Source organism: Rattus norvegicus, chromosome 15, assembly GCF_036323735.1.
Source record: "Rattus norvegicus strain BN/NHsdMcwi chromosome 15, GRCr8, whole genome shotgun sequence".
In the NCBI taxonomy this organism is placed as follows: Eukaryota; Metazoa; Chordata; class Mammalia; order Rodentia; family Muridae; genus Rattus; species Rattus norvegicus.
This window is the reverse complement of record NC_086033.1, coordinates 32,275,733-32,292,770: the sequence shown is the minus strand read 5'-3', so window position 1 is coordinate 32,292,770 and position 17,038 is coordinate 32,275,733. Positions and strand designations below refer to the sequence as shown.

Here is a 17,038-nt window from a genome sequence, read left to right as displayed (position 1 = left end):
ATGGTTGTGAGCCACCATGTGGTTGCTGGGAATTGAACTCAGGACTTTTAACTGCCGAGCCATCTCTCCAGCCCCCTCTTCAGTGTTTAAATGCTTGCTTGCTTTGAACTCACTGACACCATGGCTGCTGCTGGACTTCTGATCCTCCTGTTTTCATCTCCTAAATGCTGAGTGTAAGTATGTATGTGCCGTCATGCCCAGTTTATACAGCCCTGGGATCAGACCAGGCCTCTGTGTGGTGGGCAGGTACTTTGCCAACTGGGCCACAGCTGTACCTAGCCTAGTGTAAGGGTTTAATGTAGCCAAGTCCATTACCATCTGACTTAATGGCTGGTGTGTAGCTCAGCGATAGGCCTCTTACTTAGCATGTGTGACATTCTAGTTTCAAGCCCCAGCACCACTTTAAAATTACTTCTGGTTTAGTATATTTTTATTATTTTTTTTAAAGAGTCAGTCAGTACACACTGCAGTAAATAAAAATAGAAAAATAGAAGACAGTAATTCAGCATCTGTTGACACACAGTGGTTTCCAGAGTCAGATGGCAAGATTTATTGGTCCTTCAGCAGACAGATTGTAACTCTATTTGTTTATCCCACCATTCTAGAAACTGTTTTAGCAAGAGTTGCAGTAGCCATAAAAGGATATATTTTTAATGATTTTTTTTCCTCTTTATTAGTCTATATAGTCTATAATAAAGCTGGAAATCTATTGTTGTAACAGGAAAATCAAAGCTGGAAATGTATTCTACCTATTGTTTGGACAAAGGAAAATCAAAACATTTCATAGCAGCTGACTGTAGAACAAACAGTAGGTAAACATGTGATACATTAGGGCGGGAGCAATCGTTTATTAACCTTGGCAACACGATAGCTGAGTCCAGAGCTAAACAAGTGAAATCCAGAAATGAACCAGGATATATAAAGAATGAATATATATATATAATATATATATTCTAGTCTCCCTATGCCAAAGCATGAGGCTAAGGATTTCTGCAACTTTAGTTTCGAACTAGGAAATGAAAGGCTGTGCATGAAGGGGAGAGATGATTATCTTCCTGAAGCCCTGTGTAGGACCTAATCGCTTTCTCATGTGTTAGTGGAAGATAGAGCCACTGAGATGGCTTAGAGAGTAAAGGCACTTGCCCCCAAGTCTAGTGACTTGAGTTGGATCCCCAGGACCCACTTTGTTGGAAAGAACTGACTCCTACAAGTTGTCCTCGGATTCCCCACAAGTACTTACACCAAATAAATTAATAAAAAATTCAAGGGGCTGGAGGAATGGCTCAGCAGTTTAGTATGCTTTGTGCTCTTCAAGAAGCCCAGACCGGGGGGTTGGGGATTTAGCTCAGTGGTAGAGCGCTTGCCTAGCAAGCCCAAGGCCCTGGGTTCGGTACCCAGCTCCGAAAAAAAGAAGAAAAAAAAAAAAAAAAAGAAGCCCAGACCGGGTTCCCCTGCACCCATGTCAGTCAGCAAACTGCCTATAGCCTTGGCTTTTGGGGATCACACGCCCTCTTTTGGCCTCTGAGGGCACCTACATCACAGGTGCAAGTGGTATACCCTCCTACAACAGGGAATATTCTTTAAAAAATTTTAAATGTTTTGGAGAGAAAGACATGTAAGATAAAGTTCAAGAGATGAAGCTGCAGACTGAAACCAGGAAACTGCAGGCCCCCATATTCCCTAACAGTGCTGGACACTGCAGTCCAGTTGGAGCATTACGCACAGATCAGACCTTTCAGAAGAGGGATCTCTATCTGGAAACGCTCCATCCGTCTCTCCTGGCTAGTCCCATCTGTCTGTGTTGGTAGAATGTCTGCAGCAGAGAACAGATTTGCATGTTATGACAACACAGATGAGTAAGGGGTTCTACCAATAAAGTTTTACTGAACAAAATCAACTGCCTATTGCTTCTCCATGGATTTTCCTCATTGTATGATGACTAACTTCCAAACTAAAAGAAATTTTGTTTGAGACAGGGTCTCACTATCCCTGCTGGCTCTGTAGACCAGGCTGGCCGTGAATTCAGAGAGATTGGCCTGCTTCCGTTTCCCAAATGGTTGGCCACTGTGCCCAACCCAGACTAAGATCTGATACATCCTGTGTGACGAGGGCTTTGTTGTTACTTAAGAAACTGTACGCTTCAGGGGCTGGGGATTTAGCTCAGTGGTAGAGCGCTTGCCTAGCAAGCACAAGGCCCTCCTGGGTTTGGTCCCCAGCTCCGGGGGGAAAAAAAAAAAAAAAAAAGAAAGAAAGAAAGAAAGAAACTGTACGCTTCAGTGCTTTATGATGATGGTGTAAAATATTGAGAAACTTTTGGAAGATTTGGAACTTTGACTATTGTATCAAAAAGCAATTACCAGGGAGGCAGAGATCTTACACCTCTAGTGATGTGGCACTGTTCAGTAACTTTTTAACTTTATAGTGTTTTATTTTCAAAATTTTATATCTATGGATGTTTTGCTGCATGTATTTCTGTGCTCTGGAGATCCCCTGGGACTGGAGTTACAGAAGGTTGTGATCCACTATGTGGGTGCTGGGACTCGAACCCAGGTCCCCTCGAAGAGCAGCCAGTATTCTTAAGTGCTGAGTCATCTCTCGAGTCACAATAAGTTTTGTTTTAAAACAGTGGTTCTTGTCTTATTGGTCTCCACCCCTTTGGGGTCAAATGAACCTTTTACAGGAGTCACATCAGATATCCTATATATAAGATATTTATATTATTCATAACAGTAGCAGAGTTACGGTTATGAAGTAGTAACAAAATAATTCTGTGGTTGGGGTCATCACAACATGAGGAACTGTATTAAAGGGTCTCAGCAGTAGGAAGGTTGGGAACCACTGTTTTAAAGGGTAGACCAGAATAATGACCTATCATCTAACATCAACAAATCTCATAGCCAACCTTTATTATTTTCTATTACTTCTTTTTAGTAAATTATACTAAAACAAAATCTAGATACTTAACTTCATAAAATTTTTATTTACATACATATGGGTGTATGTGTTATTATTTGTGTTTGTGCAAACAGAGTCATCAGACCTGAAATATTTCTTGTGTTTACAGTTCTTTTAATACTTCAGGGAATAGTACATACCTTTAATCCCATACTCAGGAAGCAGAGGCAAGTGGATTTGAGTTTAAGGCCAGCCTAGTCTACAGTTCTAGACCAGCCAGGATTACAAGAGAGAGCCCGCCCACCTTCCCACCCCAAACCCCAAAAAAATGTTTGTAATAGTGCCTGACAGACTAAGATTCCTCAATTGTCTCATAGAAGCAGGGTTTGTTTGTTTTGTTTTTGAGATAAGGTTTTATATAGCTCAGGTTAGCCTGAAAACTTGCTATGTAGTCGAGATGATCTTGAACTCCTGACCCTCCTACCTAGATCTCAAGTGCTGGGCGACAGGTATGCATCACTATATCCAGACAGAAATAAGTGTGTTTCTTAACAAGATTCAACTTGGGGCCACATACTTCTAGATCTCTTACATTTCCTTATAGGTTTCTCTCTCTCCGAGGGTCTGTTTACTTAGTGTTACTTCTTACAGCTTGAATCCCAGCTTTTTCTTTTGTTGGTTTTGAGACAGCTTAGTTATCTCAATCTGGCCTTAAGCTCCTAATTCTCCTGCTTGTCCCTCCTGAATGCTGGGATCACAGGTATGTGTCACTATGCTGGGCTCCTGATATCTTAAAACAAACAAACAAACAAACAGCAGCAACAACAATGCTCTTCCCTTCCTCTCTTCTCTCTATTGAGACACGGGCCTTGAACTTGATATATAAACAAGGATACCTTTGAACCTCCTGTTCCTCTCCTGAGTGCAAGTATCTAGCTTTACGAAATGCAGGGGATTGAACCCAGGACTTAGCTCATGTTTTAAATTTACAAGCAAAGAGTTTGATTATTAAACCTTAATTTCTTTTTATTCTCCAGTTTTAGGGATTGATATCACCGAGGGCCTGGTGGATGCCAGGCAAGCATACTTACTGGTGACCTGTATCCCTATATAGACTTGGTTTGTCTATTCTTTTTTTTTTAAGATTTATTCATTTATTATATATAAGTACACTGTAGCTGTCTTCAGACACACCAGAAGAGGGCATCGGATCGCTTTACAGATGGTTGTGAGCCACCATGTGGTTGCTGGGAATTGAACTCATGACCTCTGGAAGAGCAGTCAGATGCTCTTAACCGCTGAGCCATCTCTCCAGCCCTGTCTATTCTTTTACCTGAAACAAGGTCTCTAGCCAGCCTGGCCTGGAACTTGCTGTGTAACTTAAGATGGACTCAAACATGTGATTCTCCTACTGTCATCTTCTGAAACCCTGGGATTATTGGTACCCTGTACCACACCTGGTTAATTGTCATTTTTCAGGAAGGGTTTTACTAAGTCATGAAACTCACACTATAGCCCAGGCTGGCTTTGAACTTGTTTTTCTTTTTTCTTGAAGTCTCTGAGTAGCTTGAATTATAGACTTTTGCCACAAAGCCCTACTTAAATTTGATTCCTTGCTGATAAAGGGCATTTTAGATTGTGGAAATAAACATATCCCAGGAGCTATTCCTTGGTTCATGGGAGACTTTCAGTAAAAATAATCTCAAAAAACTGCAAAGACACAAACGTGGAGTTTTTCACTTCGGGATATCCTTACAAACTTCTGCCACACCCTTTCTTCTTGTTCTTTGGATTAGGATTAGCCCCATAAATTCATCTCTGGAGACATGCTCTCCATAGTTTGTGCAAAAGACATATTCCATTGAGAGGAGTCTTGGTTGCCAGAGATGACCGTGCAAGCCTGTGCTCACTGCTGTGTGGAAGACTGAGCCAAGAAAGCTAAGCCCATGACCAGCCTGGGCAACTCACTAAGATCTGACGTAAAATGGAAAAGGTCTAGGGAGAGAGGTAGCTGGAAGAGTACTTGCCTATAACGCACAAGGTACCCAGTACCCAAGACAAAACAAAACACCAAACCAGTTGGGAAGTGATGACTCATGCCTTTGATCTTAGCACACAGGAGGTAGGCAGATCTCCGAGTTCAAGGCCAGCCAGGTCTACAGTGTGAGTTCCAGACAGAGAAACCCTGCATTGAAAAAAACCAACCAAACAAAAACAATTACTCGCCCCCCCTCCCAAAACAAAACAAAACAAAAAACACCCCACAGCAAACTAGTATTACAGTAAGACAGAATCATTGAAACTGAAACTGAACACCAGCTTACCATGGTGACACCTACGTCACTCTCCATTGGTTATCTTCTACCGCCTGAGCGTCAGCTTTTAGCATGAAGGCCTAACTTCCAGAGTTCCATACACTGATAAGTTACTAGTCAGACCTCACCTGTAGGACTGGAAGTTGGAAACCAGGAAGGTTCTCTGGTGTAGTTCTGCTTTCCCTCTGACCTGAAGAGTAGGACAGAATTGTAAAATGACTTACTCAGAGTTTCTCAGCCATGTTACTGTAGACTATAGTATCTAGTAAGATCTAAAACAAAGACTACTACTTGGAAAGGGAAAGGCAGCTTGGCATAGTGATGTATGTATGCTTGTAATTCCAACACCGATAAGGTAGAGGCAGAAGAATCATGACTTTGAGACCAGCCTGGCTATAGACAGTTCAAAGCCAGCTTTGGCTAAACAGAAAGCCCCTTAAAAAGGCACACACCTGCCCCCCACGCAGAAGACCAGCCTCAGTTACAATGGGAATTCCAGGCCAGGCTGGGCTACACGAAACCTTGTCTCAAAGAAGTTAAGCAGTTTGTCGGTTCTTTTCATGATGCCAGTGTGGCTACATAGGATGGAATCGGGACAGAACAGTCTGAGACTTAAGTTTAATTACAAGTTGAAAGAGGCACGATAAACATTTGAGTGAGCATTTGAGAGATAGAGTTTTAAATTAGCCCAAACTCAGCAACAGGATCTGACTCAGGAAGACAGAGTGTTAAAAATGCAAGAGAACTACTTTGCTTATCACCCGGTGTGAGTAACTGTTCTTTGTTCTGCCCCAGTGATGTTTATTTAAGCCCCCACTGTCCCTGCCAGCCATTGCCTCCTGCAGAGAACATTCCAAGAAACCGGAGGCCCAAGCCTAACCAGAGGTGTTTCAAATGCAGATGCTTCATCAATTCTGACAAACTTTTAAAAATAATGAGGACCTGAAGGCCCGACCCTTCTCCTGATTTAGTAGCTCTGTTCCAGGAACCAGGGGGCCATAAAACCTTCTGGGTCCCCTTATCTCCTAGAGCCATAAAACAATACTGTAACTTGTGGTGCATCCCCCTTTGACATCCCCCCCATCCCCTGGGCTCACAGCCTCTGCCTTTTTTTTTTTTTTTTTTTTTTTTGGTTCTCTTTTTTTTCGGAGCTGGGGACCGAACCCAGCCTTGCGCTTCCTAGGCAAGCGCTCTACCACTGAGCTAAATCCCCAACCCCCAGCCTCTGCCTTTAAATACTCTTTCTCCCAGCCTCTCGGGGTCGAACTCCACTGCCCCTGCGTGGGATACGAGTCTCGACCCCAGTGCACTGGTTCCTATCGATAAACCTCATGTGATTACAGCAAAGATGGTCTTGTGTGAGTTCTTGGGGGGGTCGCGTCATCCCGAGACTTGAGTGAGGGTCTCCCCGCTCGGGGGATCTTTCACATTGAAGGTGACAACAGGGCTGGTAACAGAGGTACTTTAAAAACATACTGGCTTTTACAACCTTTGGAACCAAACACCCACCATGTTCAATGTGGGATCTAAAAATCCACAGCTTTTTTTTTTTAACATTTATTATTATTATTATTTGTGTGTGTGTGTGTGTGTGTGTGTGTGTGTGTGTGTGTGTGTGTCACACACACAGGTGCCATATGCACAGGTGATATCCAAGGGCAACTTTCAAGAGCTGCTTTTCTTTCCTTCCATTATACAATTTTCACATTTGTGAGTCCTAAGATCAAACTACGTCATCAGGCTTGGTAGAAAGCCACTACCTGCTGTCCTCTTACCAAATCCCAACATGAGATATAGAAAAAAGCCAGATCACTAGTTTGAGATATACCTGGACCTCATAGTTGGTTGAAGGCTCTCCTGCACGAGGCCTGGCTCAGGAGATCTAATTTGTGGTTAGCATACACTTTTAATAAGGCCCTGGTCCTGGGTTTGATATCTAGCTTGTGGATGGGCATGGGGAGCCAGCCTACTACAAGCCAATCTGCACATAATAGGATTCTACTGGTGACAGGTTTGTACTAGGCAGGCAAAATGCAAACCACTCTCCTCACTGTAAAGACAACTTGAGAACATTAACTTACCAGAATTGTTGGGGGTGAGGACTCTTGTGTGGCCTGAATCCCCACTGAAGAATGGTCTAAAAGAAACCCCCTGTCCAGAGGAGGCAGATGAAGGTCTAAGGAATAGAAATAAAAGCAACAGCAAAGCTAGAATTGTACGAGCCCAACTGTAATCCCAGGGGTGGTGATCCAAGAGACAGGAGGATTGAATCAAGTTCTCAAAACAAATCAACCAACCAACAGTAAGCAAAGTAATCAAACTCAATAGGGAAGGAAAGCAGGGTAAAGTGCATGTAAAAGTAAGCCTTAGGCAGTGGAGAGAATCCTGCCCATAACTGAGAGGGAAAGACTCTGATTGCATAGTACACAAATACTCCTCTACTCTATAGACTACACATTATGAATGCCAGCAGTATAGGCCTTTGGGCAAGGAACCCGAGGAATTCTGGCAGAAACATTGTAAACACATCTCTAGAAAAGGAAACAAGACAACAAGGCATGGTTGTGCTCACCTGTGATCCCAGCACTTGAGAGGCAGAGGCAGCAGGATCAGGCCTTCAAAGGCAGACTGGCCTACATAGTAAATCTGGAGACTCTGCCTCCAAAACAAAACAGAAAGGAAGTACAAAGTTACTTACCGATAAGAGAGGCTATGAGTTGAAGCTGGTGAAGGGGTTTCTGGAAAGCATAAACATGAACCAGTGAGATAATTCAGAAGGGATTCTGGGGCCAGAGCAAAAGAAATAGGGCCAAAGATTTTTCCCATATGTTTTAGGGTTAAGGCTAATGGTGTGTGAAAAGGCTTGTAAGTCACAAGGCAGCACCCCATAAAGGCGTTCTTTTCACTTTCTTGAGTTTGGAGCCAGGGCCCATCACTGATGTGTAACATGGCTGTGCTTCAGCTTTCTAAGGCGGGACTGAAAAGTATAGCTGAAGGAGAGACATCAGCGAAGAGAGGGTGAATCAGAGCTCCAAAAGTGATCCCCAGCATCCAAGGCTTGGAAAAATCCTGCAAAAGCAGTTAGAATATCCTACAGGACACCTAAAGTTATAAAGATCTGGTGGCAGCCTGGAGAATGTACATTAAGGAAAACAAAAACAAAACCAACAGTGAATGTGAGTAGAACTCACACAACTATAGCAAACGCTTTAACCTTTCAACTGTACTCATGTCTCCTCCAGCTTCATGGTAGCTTTGAAAAACAACAGGCCATAATCATGTATAAAACAGGTTTGACAGTGACGAGAGGGAAGGAGTGGGGTTGGAGTTCTTCAAAGCTGCCATCTCTATGCATGTGCTGTATAGGTGTGCATTGCTGGATAGGTGTGCATGTGCTGTATAGGTGTGCATGTGCTGTATAGGTGTGCATGTGCTGTATAGGTGTGCATTGCTGTATAGGTGTGCATTGCTGTATGGGTGTGCATTGCTGGATAGGTGTGCATTGCTGGATAGGTGTGCATTGCTGTATAGGTATGCATTGCTGTATAGGTGTGCATGTGCTGTATAGGTGTGCATGTGCTATATAGGTGTGCATTGCTGTATAGGTGTGCATGTGCTGCATAGGTGTGCATGTGCTATATAGGTGTGCATTGCTGGATAGGTGTGCATGTGCTGTATAGGTGTGCATGTGCTATATAGGTGTGCATTGCTGTATAGGTGTGCATGTGCTGCATAGGTGTGCATGTGCTATATAGGTGTGCATTGCTGTATAGGTGTGCATGTGCTGTATAGGTGTGCATGTGCTGTATAGGTGTGCATGTGTATGCACATACACGTAGAGGCCAGAAGTTGGTGTCAGGTATCTTCTATTGCTCTGTACACTTTTAAAGCAAGGTCTCCGGTTGGGGATTTAGCTCAGTGGTAGATCCTCAGCTTCAGGAAAAAAAAAAAAAAAAAAAAAAAAAAAAAAGCAAGGTCTCACTATGTAGCCCTGGCTAATTAGAGTTCACAGGGATCCACCCGCCCCCCTGCCAAGTGCTTGGATTAGAGGTATGTCACATTACACCTAGCCAGTTCCTTATTTTTTTTTTAATTTTTAAAAAAATTTATTTATTTTATGTATGAGTACATTGTCACTGTCTTCAGACACACCAGAAGAGGGCATCAGATCCCATTACAGATGGTTGTGAGCCACCATGTGGGTGCTGGGAATTGAACTCAGGACCTCTAGGAGAGCAGTCAGTGCTCTTAACCGCTGAGCCATCTCTCCAGCCCACCTTATTTTTTTTAAAGAGCTGTGTTTTAAATTATGCATATGGTGTACATATGAGGACAGGTGCCCACATCATAGGATCCCCCAGAGCTGGAGTTACAGGGAGTTGTGAGCCGCTGCTGTGGGTGTTGGGAACAAAGGCACTGTGAGCCCTTACCGCCCAGCCACCTTCCCAGGCCCAGTACTTTATTCTCAGAATTGGGAGCTCATTAGCTCTGTTCATCTAGACAGCAGACAGCACTCCAGGGAATCCTCATGTCTCTACTTCCCCAATACAGGGCTACAGACACATGTCATTATACCTGGGCTTTACATGTGTGTTGGAGAGCCAAACCCAAGCACATGCTTGGGCCTGCCCAACCTGACAAACTAAGCCATCTCCCAGCTTCAAAGCTGCATTTTTAGACAACTGTCATTACTTGAACTGTTTGGTTCCTGGAAATCCTCACACAGGACTGAAGACTTAGGACTAAAGGTTACCAGGTTTTTTCTGTCAGAGCTCACCACATACCAGCCTCTTCCCCAGGAGTACTGTTGAAAACAGTTAGAGGCACTTGCTTTGGCTGCTTGAGATGATGTCAGTTGGGACAAACAACAGACTGAAAGACATAGAGGAAAACTGGGGGAGTGAGATGTGTGAGAACTCTGAAATGTCTTAACCCAAATCCAGGACCTAGACCCAGGACTGTGCACAAATGCAGGAAACAGTTGAAAAGGCCTAAGTTCTCACCTTGAACTAACCCTGACAATATACAAATGGAAGGTCTCAAAGAACAGTTGTCAATTAGATGACTGAGTGCCGGAAGTATGCAAATCATGTAACAGATAAAAAAATTCAGCACTGAATTTTCCAAAGATTTAATCACCCTTTTAAAATACATTTAAAGAAGGAAAGTGAATTATGTCTAAAGCACTGAAAATAGGTTGGTGAGATGTTCATCCCTTAAGAATATTTGCTTTACTACACAAACCTGAGGGCCTGAATGCCTGAGTCTGATCCACAGAACCCATGAGAGAGAAAATAGAACTGACTCCCAAAAGTTGTCCTCTATGTGCCACATATGTGCTCTAGCACCGGAGTTCCTGTCTGCCCCATTATATTAACATGCTAAAAGAAAGGATGAGAATAGCACTTTATCAAATCAAGAAAGCAAACTACACAAGAGAATTAGTAGGGGTGAGGGTGGGGTGTGGGAGGAAGGCTGTCTCAGCTAGGAAAGAGCTTGCTATGTAAACATGAGGACCTGTGTTTGGAACCCCTGTACCCATGGGAAACCCAGGCATGGCATTGCAGTGTGAGCTTGTAGCCCCATCGCAGGAGGGACTAGAGATGACTGGATCCCTAGGATTTTGTACCCAGGCAGTCTAGCAGAAATGGCAAGCTCAAGTGAGAGACCTTGTCTAACAAATTAAAATGGAGCACACAAGGTTCAGGAATCACTAAGGAAGATGGGGTGGAGATCTAAGACCCTGAGGGTGGGGAGGGAATGGTGTGGCCTGCTGCATTCATCAATTCCCAACAGCTGTGGTTGCCTGGACTCGATGAAACCAGTAAACAGTGACACTATGGTCAGGGTAGGGAGGCTATGAAACCTCGCCCAGGCTGAGGAGTTCTTGGCAACTGAAGAGGGAGGCATTACTTTTCTTTGGGGATGTGGCTGGTAGGTTGCCTACGCTCATATAGGCAGGACTAATTCAACTCAGTGGAGAGGGAGGAATGGGGTGATTGAGGGTGGGTATGATCAGGATACAAAGTATGTAATAAGTAGGAAATTACCAAATAAATAAATTAAAAAAAAAATCTGGGCACGGTAGTGAATACTTTGATGACAGTGCTGGGGAAGCTGAGGCTGAGGCAGAGGGATCTTTGGACGTTGAGGCAGTCTGGTCTACAGAGTATATTCCAGGATGCATAGTGAAACCCTGTCTCAAAAAAAAAATAAAAAAGGAGGAGGAGGAAGAGGAAGAAGAAGAAAGAAAGAGGAGGGCGGGGGGAGAAAGGAAGGAAGAAATTAAGGTGACTGGGCTGGTGAGATGGCTCAGTGGGTAAGGCACTTGGTACCAACTCTGATGACTGGAGTCAGATCCCCAGAACCCACATGGTGGAAGGAGAGAACCAGCCCTCAAAAGTTGTCCTTTGACTTCTACATGGACACTGTGGCTCATTTGTACCCACATACATATACACACTAAATACATTCATAAATGTAATTAAAACATTTTTCTTGGGGCAGGTGTTGAGACAGTCTTTCTATGAATCTTTGGTTGTGCTGGAGCTCTATGTAGATCAGGCTTGCCTTGAACTCAGGGATCTGCCTGCCTCTGCCTCCCACGTGTTGGAATTAAGGTGTGTGCTAGCAGACCCAGCTAACAAAGCAAGCTTTAAAGGAGGTGGAAGTGGATGGTAATTGAGGAAGACACCCAAAGTTAACCTCTGGGCTAAATAAAAGACAAAAACCCATTTAAAAAATATTCCTAGGACTGAGGTCCTTTGTATGGAAGACCCAAACATTTGAGAAATGTTATTTAACACTTAGGTAGAGAAGGAATCAACAAAAGAAACTCTAATAGAGAAGCCAGAGAAGTCAAAGGAAAATTTGAATTTAGAATTAAGAAAGAAAAAAAGTCACAGTACTCTCTCCTTCCTGCCTTGGAGTTCATTTGGAGGCAGAGGCGCGCGGGATAGTCGATCTAGGCCAACCCGATCTATACACAGATGTCCAGGGCAGCCAGGACAACCGAGAAAAACTCTATCTTGGGAAGAAAGGATCTTCCTTCTTCTGAGAAGCTGAAGTTCACCAGTGTTCGAGGTTTCAAGATCGCCTTGCCTGGGTGGTAGACACAGAGGCAGAGGTGAAGGCCCCTTCGCAGAAAGGACTCAGCGGTCCTTCTGTTTTTTATTTACTGAAGAAGAAAATCAAATAGATTGTCAACATGGGACAAAGATCAACATCCTCCACCAAGAGTGGGAAGTTTATTAACCCCACAGACCAAGCCAGAAAGGAAGCCCGGAAAAGAGAATTGAAAAAGAACAAAAAGGGGCTGGGGATTTAGCTCAGTGGTAGAGCGCTTACCTAGGAAGCGCAAGGCCCTGGGTTCGGTCCCCAGCTCCGAAAAAAAGAACCAAAAAAAAAAAAAAAAAAAAAAAGAAAGAAAGAAAAAAAGAAAAAGAACAAAAAACAGTGCATGATGGTCCGAGCTGCGGCTTTGAAGATGAAAGATCCCAAACAGATTATCCGGGACATGGAGACACTGGATGCAATGGAGTTTAACCCAGTGCAACAGCCACAGCTGAATGAGAAAGTACTGAAAGCCAAGCTGAAAAGGCTGCGGGAAACGTTTGAACGAATTCTACAACTTTATCGAAAAGAAAACCCAGATGTGTACAAAGAATTGAGACAGCTAGAGGTAGATTATGAACAAAAGAGAAATCAACAGATCCAGTATTTTGATGCCATCAACAACGCTCAGCATGTGGACTTAGAGAGCATCCCTTTGCCAGACATGTCCCATGCTCCTTCCAACATCTTGATCCAGGACATTCCTCTTCCTGGTGCACAGCCGCCCTCCATCCTGAAGAAAGCCTCAGCGTACGGGCCTCCAACCCCAGCAGTTCCTATGCTGACTCTCCTGGGTCGTGGTGTCCCACGTTTGCCCCCTGGCAGAAAACCACCCGGCCTCCACCTGGCCCTCCTCCTCAAGTTCTGCTGATGGATGGCTGTAAAGAGGGCTTTGCTCTAGGTCTTCCCCTCAGAGACAAGATGAAGACATGCTGTACAGCCCAGGGCTTGCTCAGCGTGGTCATGATGACGACACGTCCAGTACCAGGGAGGATCATGGGTATGCGGAGGACATGGAACAGGATACACATGATGAGAATACTGAGGACAGAGACCCTGACAGATTGGACTCAGAGAGTCACCCCAATGGCAGTAAGAGATACAAGACTGAAGAGAAAAGGTCAGGTCTGAAGGTGCGATGTGTTGATATGCCTGGGAAATCAAGGAAGAACAACATAAAGGAGTCAACTCCTCTTCAAGCCATGATGCTGCGAATGGCAGGTCAGGAAATCCCCGAGGAAGGATGGGGATCAGAGCAATTTTCAGAGGAGCAGGACGAGAAAGACTCTAAAGATTCTGAAGTGGGAAAACAATCGCAGAAGCAGGATAAAGAAGATTCCCACTCTGAGGGCACAACTGCTGCCTCTTCACAGCACCAGGCTCCTCCACAGTCCATTCCTCCTCAGACTCAAGCACCTCCCATGCCAGGACCACCATCTCTTCGACCTCCTGGACCACCTACAGGCCCTCCTCGTGGGCCACCTCCAAGGGCCTCCATTCCTGAGACCACCTGGAATGCCAGGAATTCAAGGACCTCCTCCAGGCAGACCTCCTGACCCTCCCCCAGGTCCTCCTCCAGGTCTACCCCCTCAGCCCCCGCAAGGACCTCTGCCAAGGCTTCCTCCTGTACCTCCAGGGATCCCTCCTCATCCTGGGATGATTTGCCCATCCTCGGTGCCTCCTCTTGTACCTGCTCCACCTTCCCTTTACTCAACAGGTCTCTTGCCCAATACAGGGGTGCTGACTGACCTGCCCAGCCTCATTCAGGGACCAAAGGCAGAAGGTGCAAGTGTAGTCACCATGGAGAAGAAAGCCACAGTGACCATCAGTGCCAAGCCCCAGATCTCTAATCCCAAGGCAGACATCACACGGTTCGTGCCCACTGCTCTGAAGGTGCGACATGAGAATAAAGATGCTACTGTTTTCCAAAGAAGGTTGGAGGATGAGGCTGCTGTGCCCATTGCCAAAGCAGCCCCAAGATGGGGTCCCTCAGTTCCTGCCTCAGCACAAACTAAGGACGATGCTTATGAAGCGTTTATGAAAGAGATGGGAGGGCTGCTGTGACAGAGTCTCCTGCCAGGACAGGCTTCTCTCCAGAGGACTGGATTGTTCTCTCCAGAGAACAACAGACTCTTGCTAAACTTAGAGTGAAGAGCAACATCCACTGTCAGGTGTTGTCCAAGTCCCGTTCCAGGAGCCTCCTAATGTTTGTCTGCTGGGATCCCCACACAACGCGTTTCATTATAATCGACCAGGACGTGAAGGAATGAACGCTGCCCACCCCTGTGCCCTTTGACACCACCACATCCTCCGTCTCATCCCCTCTCTATTTTGGGAATTCTGTAGGGGAGGTCTTAGTTACTCGTTTTCACTCATATGCAGTGGGGACTAGAGTAGAAAATTCTGGAGGAAAAAAGATTACTCCAACTTGACTTTTGTGACTGAGTTATTTTTAATATTTTCCTGTAAATATTTTGTAATATTTTCCTTGTACTGAAATGAATTACAATATCCCTTACTAATTCAATGCTTGGTATATGGGAAGAAATATATGATTCTGGGATTAAAGATAATTTTCCAAAAAAAACAAAAAAAAGAAAGTGAGAAATTATTTTAAGAAAGAATTTACCAATGCTGGAAAATGGCTCGAGGTTTTATGGGACCTTGACTGAAAAGTGTTCAGTGAATCTTGTGGTGTGGAGTGAATTGAAGTTGAAGGAGGAGGATAAATGAAAAAGTTAAATGGTATTGGGGAAAAAAATTAAAAAGTAGCTAGGAATGGTGGCAAGTACCCAGAATCCCTTCCAGTACTTGGGGGGACAAGGCAGAAGAATTTTGAGTTTAAGGCCAGCCTGGTCCGAACAGTGAGACCCCATTTGAAAAAGCAAAAGTGGGGGTTGGGAATTTAGCTCAGTGGTAGAGCACTTAAGGTCCTGGGTTTGGTCCCCAGCTCCGAAAAAAAGAAAAAAGAAAAAAGAAAAGTGGCCAGTGGTGGTGGAGCCCACCTTTAATCTAGCACTTGGAATGTAGACACGGGTGGATCTCTGTGAGTTTGAGGCTAGCCTGGACTACTCTAAGCAAGTTCCTGAGGACAAGTTTCTATTACAGAGAAACCCTGTCTTGAAGATTCACCCCCCCCCCAAATAAAAACAAATAAAAAACAAAACAAAACAAAGCTGGCAGGGTGTGTAATACTATTTAACGTAAGAAAACAAAAGGAGTATTCTCTAAGAGTTGCCTATACTTTGCTTCTCGTCATAACAATCAATGATTAATTGAGCTTGCTCTTTTGAGACAGGGTCTCAAGTAGCCAAAGATGACCCTGAACATCTGATCCTCCAGCCTCAGTCTCTCTGGTGCTGTAATTATAGGTTTGTGCCACCATGCTGGGGATCAAGTCAGGGTTTCATGTAACCTACGCACTCTACCAGCTGAGCCACATGCCCTCTACCTGGCAAAGAGCCTTAAAAGTAGCAAGAGGGAAGCCACACGTCACAAATAATAATAATGACTTTTTCATCAGACATACCAGGGACCAGAGGACACTCAAAGTTCTCAAATATTATCAACCAGAAACTTATATCCAATAATACTACCTTTCAAAACTGAAGGAGGAGTTAAAATATTCCTATATAAACAAAAATTTAGACAGTGAACTTATCACTCTCAAACTTGCCTTATAAGAAATACTAAATGGAGTCTTTCAGGCTGAAATGAAAGGACACTAATTAGTAACTCAAATGTGGAAAAGATAGTTATAGAGGTAAATACAACAAAAGACAGTTTAAGTGCATTTTTCTTGGTAGCTTCCCCCTATCGTATTTTAAAGACAATTGTATAAGGTAGTAATTTAAAGTTTGAGTTGCAGAACTATGAAGTTTTGGTAAGTATTGATATTAAATGCGGTACTAACTTAAACCAGGCTTTTATAAATGATGTTAGCTGTAATCTTAAAACAGTTTTGAATATAGTAAAGGAAATAAAAGATCTAAAGTGTTGTACTAGAAAACAATCAATTTAACACAAAGGAAGGCGGTAATAAAAGAATTAATGACAAAAGGATGACATTTATAAAAGAAATAGCAAAATGGCAGTTCTTTCTTATTAGCAATTATAGCAATTATAAATGTAATAATGTTTCCAATGAAAAGGCAGAAAACCAAGACCAATGCTGCTTAAACCTGGAGACCTGAATTCAACCCTTAGAGACCACCTAAGGTGGAAGGAGAAAACCAACTCCACAAAGTTGTCTTTTTACGTCCACATGGATGTCATGGGTTAGTATACATTCATGTGTACACATACTAAGTTAAAAGAAAAATTTACATAAAATCAAACAGGCTGGGAATAGAGGCCAGTGGTAGACATTTGCCTAATATGTATTTGATCTCCAGTACTGATTGAAAAGAAGAAAAAATGAAGGAAAGCAGAAAGCAAACAAGGAAAGAAAGAAGGGAGGAAGGAAAGAAGAAAAAGATTGTGTATGTATCTCAATGGGAATATGCTTGAGTCCCCAGTTTCAGTCCCCAGCCCATCACACACACTGCCTTCCATGAAGAAAGCAAAAAAGAAAACCCAAGTGGCTGTATTAGTAACAGACAAAACAAGACTTTAAAAAACATTGTTAATTCAGCTCCGAAAAAAAGAAACAAACAAAAAACAAACAAACAAAAAAAACATTGTTACTAAAAACGAAGTCCATGTTTTACCTTTAA

General features: G+C 43.6%; 1 protein-coding gene and 1 pseudogene across 1 annotated transcript in view; one reads left to right on the top strand and one right to left on the bottom strand.

The window, feature by feature from the left end:
- Positions 1 to 412: 412 nt before the first annotated feature.
- Rnf212b (ring finger protein 212B) overlaps positions 413 to 17,038 on the bottom strand; it is a 47,739-nt gene continuing 31,113 nt past the window's right edge. The window contains exons 12-15 of the mRNA XM_017599876.3: positions 7,909 to 7,948; positions 7,292 to 7,386; positions 5,339 to 5,400; positions 413 to 1,813 (exon numbers count right to left, since the gene is read on the bottom strand). Of these exons, the coding sequence (XP_017455365.1) occupies positions 1,751 to 1,813; positions 5,339 to 5,400; positions 7,292 to 7,386; positions 7,909 to 7,948 (260 nt within the window). The 3' untranslated portion in view covers positions 413 to 1,750. The remainder of the gene's footprint in view (positions 1,814 to 5,338; positions 5,401 to 7,291; positions 7,387 to 7,908; positions 7,949 to 17,038) is intronic.
- On the top strand, positions 12,214 to 14,414 carry LOC134482117 (WW domain-binding protein 11-like; annotated as a pseudogene).